This window comes from Chiloscyllium plagiosum, chromosome 19 (assembly GCF_004010195.1).
Source record: "Chiloscyllium plagiosum isolate BGI_BamShark_2017 chromosome 19, ASM401019v2, whole genome shotgun sequence".
NCBI classification, from domain to species: Eukaryota; Metazoa; Chordata; class Chondrichthyes; order Orectolobiformes; family Hemiscylliidae; genus Chiloscyllium; species Chiloscyllium plagiosum.
The window spans coordinates 62,184,970-62,202,781 of NC_057728.1; the positions used below are offsets into that span (position 1 = coordinate 62,184,970).

Below are 17,812 nucleotides of genomic sequence, written 5' to 3' on the forward strand. Positions count from 1 at the left end.
TGGATAGAGGTGAGGGAGGAGGTGTGGGCGTAGGTTTTACAGTTCCTGCGGTGGCAGGGGAAGGTGCCAGGATGGGAGGGTGGGTTGTAGGGGGGCGTGGACTTGACTAGGTAGTCACGGAGGGAACGGTCTTTGTGGAAGGCAGAAAGGGGTAGTGAGGGAAATATATCCCTGGTGGTGGGGTCTTTTTGGAGGTGGCGGATGATTTGGTTTATGCGAAGGTTGGTAGGGTGGAAGGTAAGCACCAGGGGTGTTCTGTCCTTGTTACGGTTGGAGGAGTGGGGTCAGAGGGTGTGTCCCACTGCACTTGAGAAATTGGCCATGAACCAGATTCTTGAATATCTTGTTTAGCATGGTTTTTTCAGAGGGTAATTAAGAGTTAATCACATCACTGTGAGTCTAGACCAGTTAATGATGCACAGGTATTCTTTCCTAGTGAACCAGATGGGCTTTTATGACTGTCTGGTAGCTTCATTGAGTTGACTAGCTTTTTATTCCAGATTTAGTTAATGGATTAAATTTAAACTCCCTGAGATAAATCTCTGGATCAGTAGTCCATACCTCTTGATGGCTCATTGGGAATACCATCACAAAGCTTCATTAGCCCCATTCCCCAGCCCTGCCCACTCTCATGAATTGAGGAAATTCAACAGTTTTTGTTGTTGTTGCTGATTTGCAGGGATTTATTTTGTGAATGCCTGTTTAGAAAGCCCTTCCCAGGAACACATCCATGAGTCAGGTGGAAGCAGATCCCCATCAGCTGTAAGATAAACATTCACAACACAATTTTCTAATGTTTTAAATCTAAGCTGTAAAATCCCTTTGAGCTAAGGTAATCAACAGCAAGATTGTCATCATTAACAAAGATTTCATTGTATACACTTGTATTTGCAAAATAAGGCTGTTTTTACTCAGTGTTAACTGTTTAAATGGCCTTGAATGTGTCAATTTTGAATGGAATTAATTTGATGAGACTTTATCAGAACTGATTTTTTTTACAAAAATCCACTTCTGGGATTTGGGTGTCTCTGGCTGGGGCAATATTTATAGCTCCATCCCTAATTGCACAGAGGGCAGTTAAGAGTCAACCACGTTGTTGTCAGCCAGACCAGAAAAGGGTGGCAGATTTCTGTCCCTAAAGGATATTTGTAAACCAAATGGGTTTTATGTCAATCACTTCATGAACATCATTCAATCCTTAAATTCCAGATTTTTTCTATGGCAGGACTGAACTCAAGTCCCTAGAGCACTACCTGGACCTAAAGCTGAACAGTTTGGTGATAATACCACTGACCTCAGATCACAGATTACATGCAAAAACCTCCCTCAGAGCAGTCACAGTATGTTCTAGTCTTCAAGCACTCAGGTACTTATAGATAAAGGTTATGTAAGATTACACTGACTGTATATAAACTGTGAAATGTTCACACAGCTGTCTTACGCTGAGGAGAAGATGAACAGTTTGGATCATTGTTACTGTGAGAAGAGCTGTAAGGTGAAAGACCTGGTCTACAGAGAATCACAGTATTGGGCTGAAGGCTGCAGGAACTGCACATGCAAGGTACCCTTAACACTGCCTCTTTAACAGCATCTAGCTAACTGCAAGCTAACTTTCCCCTTATTTTAGCTTTTTCTAGTTACCATGGTTTCTAAACAACTGATGTAGAATTGTTTTGATTGCTTTGTGAGATGAAATTAAAAACAGCACAGGAAATATTAAATATGTTGGGTGTGGGAAATATCTCCTCTCTCTCCCCCTGAACCCATTCATAATTTCAATGTGCCACAAAAAAAGGCCATTGCACAGCACCTTTGAGTTTGAAAATACCTCCGAATGTATGAGAGTGAAAGCATAGATAACTAACTGAAGGATTGGACAGTAATTCACAGGAAATATTTTGGAGAAATCTTAATTAAAAAGATGGAGCTTTCAAAGATCAAAGTGGAAAGATTGTAGAGGTTTGATGAGAGCATTTTTGTTATTAGTGTGTGTGTGTGTGTAATTTAAACAACACTTAAGATGGGTGCTGGAGGGATAGGAGAAGGGATGTAAGCTGCAAAAGGATGGATCAACGTCATCCAGTGAGTACTGAACTTAACCAGAGGTGGCTGGATTTTCAGTGGTTCAAGACAGTGGGTCAACAGTTTGGAAACAGGAGAAAATTCTCACTAATGCCATGCCATTTTGAAGAAGGATTGGCAGTAAGAATGGTTGGACACTGGCAGTGACCAATTAAGCTCCTAAGAAGCAGAGCTGCTTGAACTGTGAATCATGATCCCCAGTGAGGATGGCATGATGGGATTTAATGGCGCAAGCTCCAAGACAGTCATAGCTGCTGTGAAGCTTGGACTGAGTGTTCATGGCTACCATAGCCCTCTCAGTTCTTGAGTTTTTCTTCTATTGGTAATTGTGAACCTGATGGACAGATTGTTGGAGCCAGATTGCTGTTGCATATAATGCCCTTTAAGAAGGTAGACACTTCGTCTTTTGAATAAAACCATGTAGATCATTGCTGGTCCAAACCTCTTCTGCTGACGGTGCTAACTTTATGACCCCTCTCAGGAATTAAAATATAATCCCCCACCCTGTGTGGGGTCACAGGAGGTCTGTGACATTAAAATGGGGTCACGCTTGGGACACATGGCGTTCATGACTTAATTAAGGGTTTCACCCTGATGCTGACCAGACTTTTCCATGTGTACATGGGTTCCCATGAAATGCTATCCCTGAAAGAGTCTCAGTCCCTCTATGCAGCAGGGAGTGGCATGACATCAGAGCCAGAGGCTTCAAAATATTTGCAGGGCTCCCCTCTGAGTGTGGGTAGAATCCAGTGCCTATCATCATGGCAGATCTTCTCCTGATTTTGGAAACCGGTGACCCATTTAGCTTCGTGAATATACTGCCATGTGCCCAGTGATCAGGGGTGGCTTGGCACTTGTGCCACCCTGTGGATTTTAACAGTACCTACAAAGTCACAGTTGAAGGATACAGGTAGGCTTTTTGGAACTGAGGTAAGGACAAATGTCTGCACCCAGGGAGTGGAACGCCTGTGGAACTCCCTACCACAGGAAGCGGTTGAGGCCAAAACATTGAATGTTCTCAAGAAGGAGTTAGAAATAGTTCTTGGGACTGACACAGTCAAAGGGTATTGGGGGGAGAAAGCGGGAACAGGGGACTGAGTTGGATGATCAGCCATGATTATATTGAATGGTGGAACAGGCTTGAAGGGCCGAATGGCCTACTCCTGCTCCTATTTTTCATGCTTCTGTGGCTTACCCACAGTACAACAAGAAGAAACAGAAGTTAAAAGTTTGGAATCATTGTGAATAGCCATTTCTGGATTGCCATCATTGCAGTACATGTATCTGAGAGAGGGTTCCCGTTAATCAGCCTTTGGGGATTGAATTTGATTTCTGATCAGACAGTCACCTGTTTTGAGTTTGGGGTAGTCACATGACCATCCATATTGTTAACTTGGCTGCATCAGATTAGTAATTATCAAATGGAACTCTACATTTAAGTGAAGTGGCCAGCTATTGACACTTTAGACCTCTGGTGCTGAATTTTCTTTCTCAATCCAAAATGGCGTACCCCGCATCCTTAGACTGTGGCCCTTGGCTCTAGATTCCGCAGTCATTGGGAACATTCTTCCTGCATTTACCCTTTCCAATTCTTGTAGGATCTGATAGGGTTCTCTTAAAAAATCCCAGCATTCTTGATGTCTTGTTTGACCAATGTCCGTGCAAGGGCTAGAGGAAAAGGATGAAGATTTTAGGTTCGTTGTGTATGTATGTTGGCAAGCATAACAACCAGTGAATGGGTTGAAATGGTTTGAGCATCTGAAATGATGACATTATACTAAAATGTAAAAGGCAAAGAGCTTGCAAGGGCAGTAGGGACATCAAGCTCAGATGAGATAATGTTATAGAATTGGCTTTAGGAGTAGTGGGTGTGAGGAACATTCTTATGTTGGAAACTAATGCAATAAAGACATAAAACCAAGGTCCCGAGCCTTTTTCTTAAGGATGAGGACTACCAGTAGGATTCAGCAATATGGTTAATCCATTCTGGAACTGATAAGAATGCAGTGAATTTATTTAACAACAGAAATAGCTCCAGGTCAGTCCAGGAACCATTTTAACAACTTCCTTTCATAACTGCACCTGATCACATTGGCCAGTTCTGCATGTGAAACCAACTGCAAAAGAAATTTATTCTAAACCATTGTTAAAATTCACAGAAACGCAACATCTGCTGAATGTAAGTCTCATTTAAATTACATGGCTGATTTCATAACATGGATTCTAAAAATGGGACTGCTCAGAAGGAGACCCTTCAGTTATCAGGTTCATGCTAGCATTCTGTAAGAGTAATCTAGCTGGTGCCACTTCTCTGTCCTTATCCGATACCCTTGCAATGAGTTTTCAGTTGAATTGTGTTAATAAAAGCAATGAAATTTAATGGAGCCTTTAGAACCCTGCGAGTGGGGATTTTAGCTACATCAATTAAACATTGTATGCAATGAATGGTGAAAAACTACCTGACTCCTAACTTTAAGTAGACACTGGAGTTATGGATATTTTCTGAGTAATCTGTTCAGATGCATTATTACACACCTCCAGAGGGTGGGACTTAAACATAGGTCACCTAGCTTAGAGGTAGGGACACTACCAATGCACCACAAAACCCTCTAATATTGACACCAATTGACCAGCAGGCCAGTCATCAACTAAAGGTTGGGCCAAAATTGTTACTTATTTTGTGGTAATTTTTATTATCACTTTAATCCCACTTTGATTATAAAACAATTCAGCATCTCGAAACTTTACTCAAAATTTCCACCATAACCTTCATGTAATTTTAGTGAGAGCCAGTTTGCACTGGAAATGGGGTGCTTTGAATTTCACCAAAGTTACAGCAATGGAACAAGTATCCTTTACTTCCTGATCATGAAATGCAAAATGTACGGTAAAATAGACAGTGTTATTTGAGATATAAAATGATCCCTCTTCCTTTCTTTTCTATGTTAAGTGAGAAAGAAATTATATTCAGAAGAGATGTAGTACAATTGTTTTGTTGTCAGTGAGATTTTCAGCCAGGCACAAATTATTTTGCAATATTACCAATTTAAGAACTCAACACACAAGTGATACACAGAGCACTTGGTCTGAATGAATTGGCTATGGTTCATTATCCCCGTTAATAATGCATTGATGTTGACACATAATGAAGAGAGTCTTTAAATAACATGACATTGTTTTCTTCAGAATGGAACAGTCCAATGCAAGAGAATGATGTGCCCCACTGAGATTTGTCCTCCAGGTAATGCTCCAGTCTACACGGAAGGAAAATGTTGCAAGGAATGCCAACGTGAGTAAAATATGATTTTAATTGATACTTTAAATGATATTACAAGTCACTATAATTCAGTGAAGGGATGAAACTCAAGATGTTAAAACAATTTAAGCTTTCCATCATTACGAATCCTCACATTTGTTTTAAATTTTTGACCCAATGTGTTACCATAAATCAAAGTTCAAGCCAGCTGACAATACCACTTCGTAAACAGCAACTCTGTGGTACACAGCAGCTGGAGTCTTATTTTTCTTGTGGCTCACAAGAGAATTGCATAATTTCCACTCTCTGCCATTCCTCAAGTTGAGCTATTTGTGAGCTGAGGATGTTATTGTACCAATGAACATTCAATGGTCCAGAGGAGCGGTGAAAAAGTGTAACATGGTTTTCTAACACAGTACTGCAACCCTTATTATTTCTAATGATTATAAATGCGTACATTGTCTTTGATAGAATCTGGCCAAAGTCTAACATCAAAGTCTCTGTGAGACCAGAAAAAGCCCTTCTACTTTCTGTGTTTCATCTGTCTTCCTTATTTCTTGAGTTACATGGGGAACACTAATGTGCACCCTCCCTCCTTCTGTGCTTCATTTCTGATCCCAAAGTTACTTTCTGGGAGTACTGGCAGCTCTTGCCCATTGTCTGTCTGCATAGAGATTGTTCAGCTATTTCTACATTCCTTAACCCTACAGCTTCTTCTTGTGGCACCATTACAAGTACTGGAGAAATCAGGAGACTAATGGAAGGCACTTTACAGAGGTATTAATGGAGGTACTCCTGTAGGACTGAATGTGGCAGTGCCTATTCAAGATCAGTTGGAAATCACCATCAGAGGTAGATAAAAATATTTCAGCCCAGAGCAGTGCAAATCTGGTCAGGAACAAGGCTGCACCAAAATCAGAGAAACCGGTAAAAAGAATTGGTGGGCCAAAGCAACAGTGAGGGACAGGCAATAAGCTGATCAAAAGTTATTTTAAAAGTTAAGCAATTCACCAGCAGATCAGACACACAACAATTGAGTCCTGTGGCATAGTCCACTGCAAAGGCATCATCTTGATATCCCAATAAATTTGGGAATTTTGAAAGCCAGATTTCGCCAGTGGGAATAAAGAGCAGACACTGAAAAGCACACTTGTTTATTGAATACTAAAAACACATTCTGCCTTTATGCTGAGCCTTTCACAGCTCTAGATTCTAAAGTGATTTACAGAGAACAAAGTAAGTTCAGTCACTGTTGTCATGTAGGAAATGCAACAACAAATTTGCACACGGTAAGATCCGAAGAAACCCTAACTCTGAGGTAATCTGTTCCAGTAATATTAGCTGAGAGATCAAAGTCAGCTGAGACCTTTCCATCCAGCTCTTTGCAGTCATGCCATGGGACCTTTTACTGCAAGGGTTACCTCAAATCTCAAACTTCAAGTCTTCTCCAATTTCCATGTTGTTAATCTGCCGTCTTGGTGACTCTAATGTGTTTTAGGAACTGCCAGATTAAGGTTTCAATTCCATGATCCACTGCAAGACATTTTCTTTTACACACAAGTAAAACTTTTCATCTGACCGTGAACCCATCATGCTGACAGTTATGAACATCCAGAACCGATTCCCTGAATATTCACTGACAGTGTCCCGTGATTAAACAGCATGCAGTTGTGGGGAAAAAAAGTTAAAGGAATAAAACTTCAACAAAGGATGCAGACTTTGCTCTACAAGCAGAATTGTTGGCAGGTGTCCTTAGATACAGATTTTAATCAAAGTAATTAGAATTTATCTATCACTCCTGCAGCTGTAAAGTCAATTCATTCTCATTCTGATACACACACCGTGACTTGACATCCGGTATCACCTGCTATTGTTGGAATAATATTGAAGCCAAGGAATGTATCAATGCAATCTGCAGACTGCACTTCTGCCGAAATAGATTGGGGTGCCCTAGCAATCAACCTTTAGGTTCAGTCTGCTTCCTGGTTGACATTGTGTTATTTCATAATTTGCAGGTGCTTGTGAAAATGACACAAATCATTTTTACAGCTCTAACTTGAGTGCAACCATGAGTGAAAAGCATGCCCATAGTAACCTTGTCTTTTATTGAAGCTGTTTAACTGTCTTCCGTGCTGCATGGGGACATTTGTTTTGTTTCTGGTGACTATTTTGTTTTGTTAATAAATCTCTATGTTACAGTAATAGTGCACTGACTATTAAAAAAAAAAATGCTTACAAACATATGGCTTCAGATATGTTGCACTGAATTATATTTGCATTGCATACATCTCAATATCTACATCCTGACCAGGTACGCACTGTACTGGGCTGAAGTCTTTTTCGCCACCTCCTATGGCACTAATGGTGATTTCCAACCTCACCACTGTCATTTTTGCTGCCTACAATTGACTTGGCTGTAATGCTACCCTCACAAAAATACCTTCATCAATATTTCTATAAAGCACTTTGGGGGAGTTCTCTGATAAGAGGAGACCCTAAGTTTAGGGAGAATAGAAATGGCAGAACAATCCCTATGCAGAGAGACAATGGACTATAGTCACTTGTACTTCTGAGAGTTACTTCTGAGCACAGAAGGCAGGAGAGTCCATACATTGGTGCTCCTCACGTAACTCATGATGTAAGGAGATGCATTCTCTTCTCCCATAAAGTTCAATGTTTTGAATATTTGGGAAGGCTATCCAATATTAATCTTTGTACCCAAAGTACCTACATTGTCATTTTTTCTGGAGTTCAGGCAGTATACCAGCCTCAAACCCCATTTCCTGTGTATCACCCTGCTGCAAAGAAGTAAAATTATATCAACATTCCACTTTGCTACTCTAAAAACAAAGAATTCATCTGTCGCTAACGCCAACATTATTAAGGATTCCTCCAGGAGAAAGTGAGGTCTGCAGATGCTGGAGATCAAAGTTGAAACTTTATTGCTGGAACAGCACAGCAGGTCAGGCAGCATCCAGGGAACAGGAGATTCAACGTTTCGGGTTCCTGAAGAAGGGCCTGTGCCCGAAACGTCGAATCTCCTGTTCCCTGGATGCTGCCTGACCTGCTGTGCTGTTCCAGCAATAAAGTTTCAACTAAGGATTCCTCCAGCCAACTCTTCCAGTTTAAAATGGTCGCAGGTGATTTTCTCAAGTGCACTCTTGATACGGCACATAAACCTCTGCAGAAATCCCTGTTTAAATGCACATGCAGGGTTTCTGCTGATCTGACAGCTGTGGAAGTCCCAGAGGTAATTTTCTGGCATATGAGTCTTGAGTGACTTCAAGAACAGCAGGGAAAATGGACTCTTTAAACTTGAAACTCTGCATGTAGCTGACTTATGGATCTTTCAAAGCAAAAGTGGATTGAAAAAACTGAAATGATTAAAGAAGCAGTAATTTGTTAGAGAGTGTTTACTGCCTTCAGCAACAACCTAATTTTTCATATCAGGATGATAGAATGGTACCTTGTGTCCACTCTGAGACCTCATCGCCAAATTCTTAAACTAGAAATGATCAAATGCTTCCATTTGACTTAGAAATTTTTGTGCTTAAATTTCAAGCTTTTAAGTGTCTTTTATCTCCAGTCGGAGCCAGTGCAGGGATAATGGGTTGAATGGCCTCCTCCTACACCAGAACAATTTGGTGATCCTGTGAATGGAGTTGCTAATTTTAATGAGGAGCCGAGGCATGCTAATGAAACGAAGGTCAGCATGGTGGCTCAGTGGGGGTTAGCATTGCAGCCTCACAGCAGCCTGAGGCGACTGGACTTCAAGAAGGTCTTTGACAAGATGCCGCACACCAGGCTACTGAGTAAGATAAAGGCCCATGATGTTAGAGACAAGGTGCTAGCATGGATAGAAGCCTGGCTGTCTGGCAGAAAGCAGAGAGTGGGGATAAAAGGGTCTTTCTCAGGATGGCAGCCGGTGACAAGTGGTGTTCTGCAAGGCTCAGTGTTTGGGACCACAACTTTTCACTTTGTACGTTAACGATCTGGATAAAGGAACTGAGGGCATTCTGGCTAAGTTTGCAGATGATACAAAGATAGTTGGAAGGACAGTTAACATTGAGGAGGCAGGGAGGCTGCAGAAGGATTTGGACAGGTTAGAGAGTGGGCAAAGAATTGGCAGATAGAGTACGACATGGGAATGTGTGAGGTCATGTACTTTGGTCGGAAGAATAGAGGCCTGGACTATTTTCCAAATGGGGAGAAAATTCAGAAGTCTGAAGTGCAAAGAGACATAGGAGTTCTAGTGTCTCAAGGTAAACTTGCAGGTTGAGTCAGTTAGGAAGACAAATGCAATGGTAGTATTTATTTTGAGAGGACTTGAATATAAAAGCAGGGATTTACTTCTGAGGCTCTATAAGGCTCTGGTCAGACCACATTTGGAGTATTGTGCGCAGTTTTGAACCCCATATCTCAGGAAGGATGTACTGGCCCTGGAGTATGTTCAGAGGAGGTTCCTGAGAATGGTCCCAGGAATGAAAGGTTTAACATATGAGGAACGTTTGAAGACTCTGGGTCTATACTCGATGGAGTTTAGAAGGATGAGGGAGGATCTAATTGAAACATACAGAATACTGAATGGTCTGGACAGAGTGGATGTTCGTAAGATGTTTCCATTGGTAGAAGAGACTAGGACCCAGGGGCACAGCCTTAGAGTAAAGCAAATACCTTTTAGAATGGAGATAAGGAGAAACTTCTTCAGCCAGAGAGTGGGGAATCTATGGAATTCATTGCCACAGAAGGCTGTGGAGACCAGGTTACTGAGTATATTTAAGACTGAGATAGGTTCAAGTATCAAGAAGATCAAGGGTTACAGGGAGAATGCAGGAGAATGGGGTCGAGAACGTATTAGCCATGATTAATTGGTGAGCTGAATGGCCTAATTTCTGCTCCTATGTCTTATGATCTGATGGTCATATTGACTGTGTGGAGTTTGCACATTCTCTCCGTGTCTGTGTGGGTTTCTTCCAGGTGCTCTAGTCTCCTCCCGTAGTCCAAAGATGTGCAGGTTAGGTAGATTGGCCATGGGAAATACAGGGATACAGGGATAGCATGGAAGAATTTCCTGGGTGGGGCACTCTTTGGAGAGTTGGTGTGGATTCAATGGGCTGAATGGCCTGCTTCCACACTGCAGGGATTCTACTTTAAAATAAAGGTGTGGTGTATAGTATTCGTATGTGCTGTTCAAACTTCTGTGGCATTGCTCAATTATTGGGAAACAATGGGGCGGAGTTTATCTTTTGGTGCAAATTGGCCAATTGGAGGATGGTGGGAGGAAGTGAGGACTGCAGATGCTGGAGAGTCAGAGTCGAAAGGTGTGGCACTGGAAAAGCACAGGTGGTCAGGCAGCATCCGAGGAGCAGGATAGTCGATGTTTCAGGCATGAGCCCTCCATCTGGATGGTATTTACTCTGAGTGCCTGGTCTCAGCGTTGTGAGGGCTGAGCCATTTTGAGAGAATGGTCGATGTTTGAAGCAATTGAGAACAATTTGCATTGAGTCATCTTTCTGATACAGCCCCCCTGGTTGGGAAGGGCATGATGCTGACTGGTTGGTCCTAAGGTAATCACAGGAAGGAAGGTGATCCCAGTGGATCAGGTGAGCAGCAGGCCAGAGTAATTCAGGAGCATTCCTGCTCCATCTGGCTTCAGAAAAACCAGATTGGCACAGAAGGTGACCGTCAATCTTTGCTCACCCTTCATGGTAATTGGTTAGGGCCTGTTAATGTCATGACTGAAGAGGCATCTGTGGAACCCACATTCCATCCACTTGTATCTCCGAATTGTAATTGGGGTCCAATTCTAGTACAGACATTATGGACCAAATGGCTTCCTTCTGAACATTAGCATTTATAGTCATCGAGTCACAGAGATGTTCAGCATGGAAACAAACTCTTCGGTCCAACTCGTCCATGCCAACCAGATATCCTAAACTAATCTTGTGCCATTTGCCAGCATTTGACCCATGTCCCTCTAAATCCTTCCTATTCATATGCCCATCCAGATGCTTTTTAAGTGCTGTAATTGTACCAGTCTCCACCACTTCCTCTGGCAGCTCGTTCCATACACACACCACCCTCTATGTGAAAAAGTTGCCCCTTTTTTTATCTTTCCCCTCTCATCCTGAACCTATGCCTTCATATTCTGAACTCCCCCACCCCAGGAAAAAAGACCTTGTCTTCCGTGATTCCATGCTATATTTGATGAAAATGGTATTTGCAACTTATGAGACCTTTTGCTTGAAATCGGCAAATATTGTGATCACCTTGCTAAAGAGCCCTACAAAGGGACCAGTGCCAGAAAGCCAGTGAGTGTGAGGCAGTGAGCGATTCAATGTAAACTCCGTTTGCAGAGAGTGAAGAGAGCTGAAATTGTTTTAATAGGGCTGAAGGAAGCAAAAAGGTTATGTTTGTATCCAGCAAGTGTCCCAGCTTCAGCTTTCCAGCTTCCACAAAAACACAGGCAATCAGGAAGGCTATTGGAATGTTGGCCCTTATTTCAAGGCGGGGGATGTAGTATAACAAAGAGGGGCATTTTACTGCAACTATACAAGGTGCTGGGGAGACCATATTTGGAGTACTGTGAACAGTTTTGGTCCCCTTATTTAAGAAAATATATCATTTCATTGAGTTCAGAGAGGGTTCACTTGGATGATCCCTGATATGGAGGGATTGTCTTATGAACAAAGGTTAATCAGGTTGGGACTACTCACTGGAGTTTAGAAAAATGAGAGGTGATCTCATTGAAGTGTATAGGATTCTTCCAATATCACAAACCTGACTGCCCTGGTCGACCCACCTTCTCAGCCTGCTCCTGCCTCATCAAATGTATCTTCACGTACACCGACACCGTCCTGTCCCCCTTGGTCCAGGAACTCTCCACATACATTCAAGACACCACCCACACCCTCCACCTCCTCCAAGACTTTCGGTTCCCCGGCCCCAGTGCCTCATCTTCACCATGGACATCCAGTCGCTATACACATCCATCAACCATAACGAAGGCCTCCAAGCCCTCCGTTACTTTCCACTCCGGCTGACCCAACCAGTACCCTTCTACTGAATCACTCATTCGATTGGCTGAACTGGTCCTCACCCTCAACAATTTCTCCTTCAAATCCTCCCACTTCCTCCAGACCTAAAGGGTAGCATGGGCACCAGCTATGCCTGACTCTTCATCGAGTACGTGAAACAGTCCATCTTCCACAGCTACACCAGCACCATTCCCCACCATTTCCTCTCCTACGTCAATGACTGTATCAACGCCACTTCCTGCTCCCATGAGGAGGTTGAACAGTTCATTAACTTCACAAACACCTTCTGCCTTGATCTCAAGTTCACCTGCACCATCTTGGACACCTCCCTCCCCTTCCTGGACCTCTCCATCTCCATTTCCGGCAACTGACTCAACACGGGCATCTACTTCAAACCAACCCACTCCCACAGCTACCTGGATTACTCCTGCTCCCATCCTGCCTCCTGTAAAAATGCTGTCCCTTACTCCAAATTCCTCTGCCTCCATCACATCTGCTCCCAGGAGGATCAATTCTACTATAGAACACACCAGATGGCCTCCTTCTTCAAGGACTGCAATTTTCCCTCCCAGATGGTCAACAATGCCCTCCAGCACATCTCCTCCCCTTCCTGCACCTCCGCCCTTGAACCCTACCCCTCCCACCGCAACAAGGATCGAAATCCCCTGGTCCTCACCTTCCACCCCATCAACCTCCATGTACATTGCATCATACTCCACCATTTCTGCCACCTACAAACAGACCCCACCACCAGAGGTATATTTCCCTTCTCACCCCTATCTGCATTCCGCAAAGATCATTCCTTCCACGACTCCATTGTTAGGTCCATGCTCCCTACCAACACACCCTATACTCCCGGCACCTTCTCTTGCCATTACAAGCGATGTAATACCTATGCCCACACATCCCCCCTCACCTCCATCTAACGCCCCAAAGGATCCTTCCACATCCGACAGAGATTTTCCTGCACATCCAAACACCTCATCTACTGTGTCCGTTGCTCTCGATGTGGTCTCTGCTATATTAGAACACTAGAACATAGAATATTACACGCAGCACAGGTTCTTTGGCCCTCAATGTTGCGCCGACCTGTGGAACCTATCTGAAGCCCACCTAACCAACACTATTCCATTCTTGTCCATATGCCTTTCCAATAATTATTTAAATGCTCTTAAAGTTGGTGAGTCTGCTACATTGGGGAGACAGGACACCAACCCACGGAATGTTTCAGGGAACATCTCTGGGGAACACGCACCAAGCAACCCCACTGCCCTGTGGCCGACCACTTCAACTCCCCCTCTCACTCTGCCAGGACATGCAACTTCTGGGCCTCCTCCACCACCAAATTCTAGCCACCTGACATCTGGAAGAAGAATGTCTCATCTTCCACCTTGGGACCCTCCAACCACATGGGATCAATGTCATTTCACCAGTTTCCTCATCTCCCCTCCCGAGTCCTTATCCCAGATTGAACCCTCCAACTCGGCACCACCCTCTTGAACTGTGCTACCTGTCCATCTTCCTTCTCGCCTATTAGCTCCACCCTCTGCTCCAACTTATCACCATCACACCTCCACCTTCATCTACCTATCACTTTCTCTGCTGCCTTCACCCCACCCCCAGCTGCATCTACCTATCACATTCCCAATTACCTTGCCTGCAGCCCCAGCCCGCTCCCATTTATCTCTCAGCCTCCTTGGGCCACCCTCTCATTCCTGAGGAAGAGCTTATGCTCAAAACATCGACTCTCCTCCTCCTCGGATGCTCCCTGACCAGCTGTGCTTTTCCCGCATCATACGTTTTGACTTCTTATGGGGCTTGACAGGGTATATGCTGAGACAGTGTTCCCCATCATGGGACAGTCTTGGACAGAGGGTAGAGTCAGAATAAAGGGGAATTTAAGACTGAGATGAGGAAGAATTTGGAGTCATGGAGATGTACAGCATGGAAACAGACCCATCCATGCCGACCAGATATCATACCTAATCTAGTCTCATTTGCCAGCACTTGACCCATGTTCCTCTAATCCCTTCCTATTCGTATATCCATTCAGATGCCTTTTAAATGCTAATTGTAGCAGCCTCCACCACTTCCTCTGGCAGCTCATTTCATACACACACCACTCTCTGCATGAAAACATTATCCCTTAGATCCTTTTATATATTTTCCCTCTCACCCTGAACCTATGCCCTTTAGTTCTAGACTCCCCGATCCCAGGGAAAAGACCTTGTCTATTTATCCTGTCTATGCCCCTCATGATTTTATAAACCTCTACGAGGTCACCTCTCAGCCTCTGACGCTCCAGGGAAAACAGCCCCAGCCTGTTCAGCCTCTCCCTATTGCCCAAATTCTCTAAATCTGGAAACATCCTTGTAAATCTTTCATGAACCCTTTCAAGTTTCACAACATTCTTCCAAAAGGAAGGCGACCAGAATTGCATGCAATATTCCAAAAGTGGACTAACCAATGTCCTGTATGGCCGCAACATGACATTGTAGAGAATTGTAAGTCTTTGGAACTCCTTGCTACAGAGAGCTGTGGACCAAACTCCTTGTGAATATTTAAGGCTGAAACAGATTCTTGATCAGTGGGGAATTGTGGATTATGGGGAAAGGGTAGGAAAGTGGATGTGAGGAATGTCGGATTAGCCAGGATCCTATTGAATGGTGAAGTAAGCTCACGGGGTCAAATGGCTTACATGTGTTCTTGTTTCTCCTGGTCTTATGTTTAAAAACCTGGCAGAGTGGGTTGTCCTGCTGTACTGGAACAAACTCCGTTTCCATTCAATTGACATTAAATCGAAATAGTTCTGTAAGTAGCAAGTGACTCATTTCATCCATTTACCATCCAAGCACTGAAGGCAAAAATTGCTCCCAAGTTTTAGAGACTACTGTGCTGTCATAGAGTCCTAGAAATATACAGCACGGAAACACACTCTTCAGTCCAACTTGACCATGCTGACCAGATAGCCTAACCTAATCTAGTCCCATTTGCCAGCACTTGGCCCATATCCCTCTGAACCCTTCTTATTCATATACCCTTCCAGATGCTTTAAATGTAATTGTACCAGCCTCCACCACTTCCTTTGGCAGCTCATCCCACACACATATCACCTTCTGCATGAAAAAGTTGCCCCTTAGGTCCCTTTAAAATTTTTCCTCTGGAGAAACTTACAATAGCATACTTTACCATTATGATGATATTCCATTAGTCACCAACTCCAATGGCACATTGTCTGAAATCTTTGCAGTCTAGTAAGTTTATGAATTAAGTTGTTCATATTCCATAAAAGCATTTTTTTACTTTCAGAGAAAAATTCAGGCTGATTGTATCAGGTCTCCAGAGTAAGCATTTAGACCATTTTCAGTTTTTGTTTCAACAACAGATCTCTCAGAACTGAATAGCTAATCATGATTTTGCCATCAAGTATGATTGGCTGCGATCATTCCCCAAATGAAAACACAGGCCACCTGAGTCAGTACTGCATTGGTCAACATTTAAGAAATTTGCCTATATTTTGGACATGGCCTGCTAGATTCCCACCCCATCTATTATCTTAACAATTCACCCTCTCACCATCACAGCGTGTAGCATCTACAAGATGTCCTGCAGCAAAACTCTTTTGTTGGTAACTTACAAATTCACAACCTCTATCACTTCAGAAAACAAGAGAAGAGATACACATGAACATTGCAACCTGCATGTTCCCATTCAAGATGCATATCAGCTTGACTTGGAAATATATCACTGTTTCTTCATTGTTGCTGTGAGAGTCCTTCCTCCATAACTGTGTGCATGTGCCAGTATAACATGGAGTTCTAGCAGACAGCTCACCACCACCACCTTCTTGAGAGCAATCACAGATGAGCAATAAACATGAGTCTTACCAACAATATCCACATTCCATGGACATATAAAAAAGGACCTGTTCTTTGTCTTTGAAGCACTTTAGGATGTGTGGTAATTTGTGAAAGGCACTATATGAATGTAACTTCTTGCTTTACCCTATTATCAAAGCTTTGAAAAGAGATTAGCACAATGATCAAGGACATCTTTTCTGTTTGTGCAGGTCTTGCGTTCAAAGCCACTGCACTGTCAGATCCTTAAACATTGAGCTTTGCCAATAACGCTGCCCATGCTAATGTTTTGTGGACTCTCATTAGATTTATTTCTTGTTGCACAGACTATGGTGTGATATTATGCCAATTAACCTCTTTAAAGGCTTGTTGGGCTACCGTAGGAGTCTTTTGGAAGACAAAAGCCTCAGCATTGTGAAATGTTGCCATTTAGCTTCAGTTTTGAGCCTTCACTTTACTATATATTAATTGTTTGTGCTTTAAATAATCAACTAACAAAATTATGAAATGAATGTGACAGATTTATTTGATCAAAAAAGTAAAATTATTAAAGTGCTTGTGCTGTCAATGCATCATTTTGGATTAATATCCTTATATATTTGTACTGATGAACTGGGTGAATGAACAGAGCTCCTTGAATAAAATTATAACTTTTTGGGGTCAAAGCTCATTTTGCACCGTACTACAAAATAACGCTAGCCAATCCCGCACACGTTTCTACTCCATTAATTTTAACAGGTTTGAACATGATCAAAGACTTATCTTTTTTACTGATCATTTATGGTTGTAGAGAAAGCTGGAGCAGTAGGCTATTTCTGTTCGATAAGGTATATTTTATAAACGTATATAACAATATCTGAGGTCAAAATCAGATGCAAAGTCAGAAAGTGCTGCAGAAACTCAGCAGGTATGGAGAGGTACAGAGTTACCACTTTGAGTCTTCAGATTGGCGCAAGATTCTGACTCAGTCTGGGGCTTGGCATAGGGGTCAATAGCCATGACCTCTGGAGGAACCCTGAGGCCAGGCCTGAAGATTATGCAGGGGAGCATTTAGACCTGGGAGTTGTACTGAGTGTAAATGTTGAGGCGGAATATCATAGAATCCCTACATAGGCCATTCGGCCATAAGTCCACACCAATTCTCCGAAAAGCATCCCAACCAGATTCACCACCACCCCCCATTCCTGTAAGCCTGCATTTCCCATGGCTAACCCACCTAACCTACATATACCTGGACACTATGGACAATTTAGCATGGCCAATCCACCTAACCCGTACACCTTTGGACTGTAGGAAGACACCAGAGCACTCGAATAAAACCCATGCAGACACAGGGAGAATGTGCAAATGCCACACCGTCACCTAAGGCTGGGATTGAACCCACGTCCCTGGCGCTGTGAAGCAGCACTGCTGACTACTGAGCCACCGTGCTGCTCTTATGAAGCAATATGAATATGAAAAATTACCTGGAAACTCTGAAAGCTTATTCTTGGGGCTATCATGCACCTGAGCTCTTCAGAGTTTTTATTCCAACACCTGGTCTGGCTCCTTACGCTAAGGTAACCTAGTTTCACTATATT

The 17,812-nt window shown here is 43.0% G+C and overlaps 1 protein-coding gene across 1 annotated transcript in view; it reads left to right on the forward strand.

The window, feature by feature from the left end:
• Nucleotides 1–17,812, forward strand: part of LOC122559324 (protein kinase C-binding protein NELL2-like) — a 339,041-nt gene that overhangs the window by 81,467 nt on the left and 239,762 nt on the right. The window contains exons 8-9 of the mRNA XM_043708693.1: nucleotides 1,433–1,561; nucleotides 5,269–5,371. Coding sequence (XP_043564628.1) covers nucleotides 1,433–1,561; nucleotides 5,269–5,371 — 232 coding nt within the window. The remainder of the gene's footprint in view (nucleotides 1–1,432; nucleotides 1,562–5,268; nucleotides 5,372–17,812) is intronic.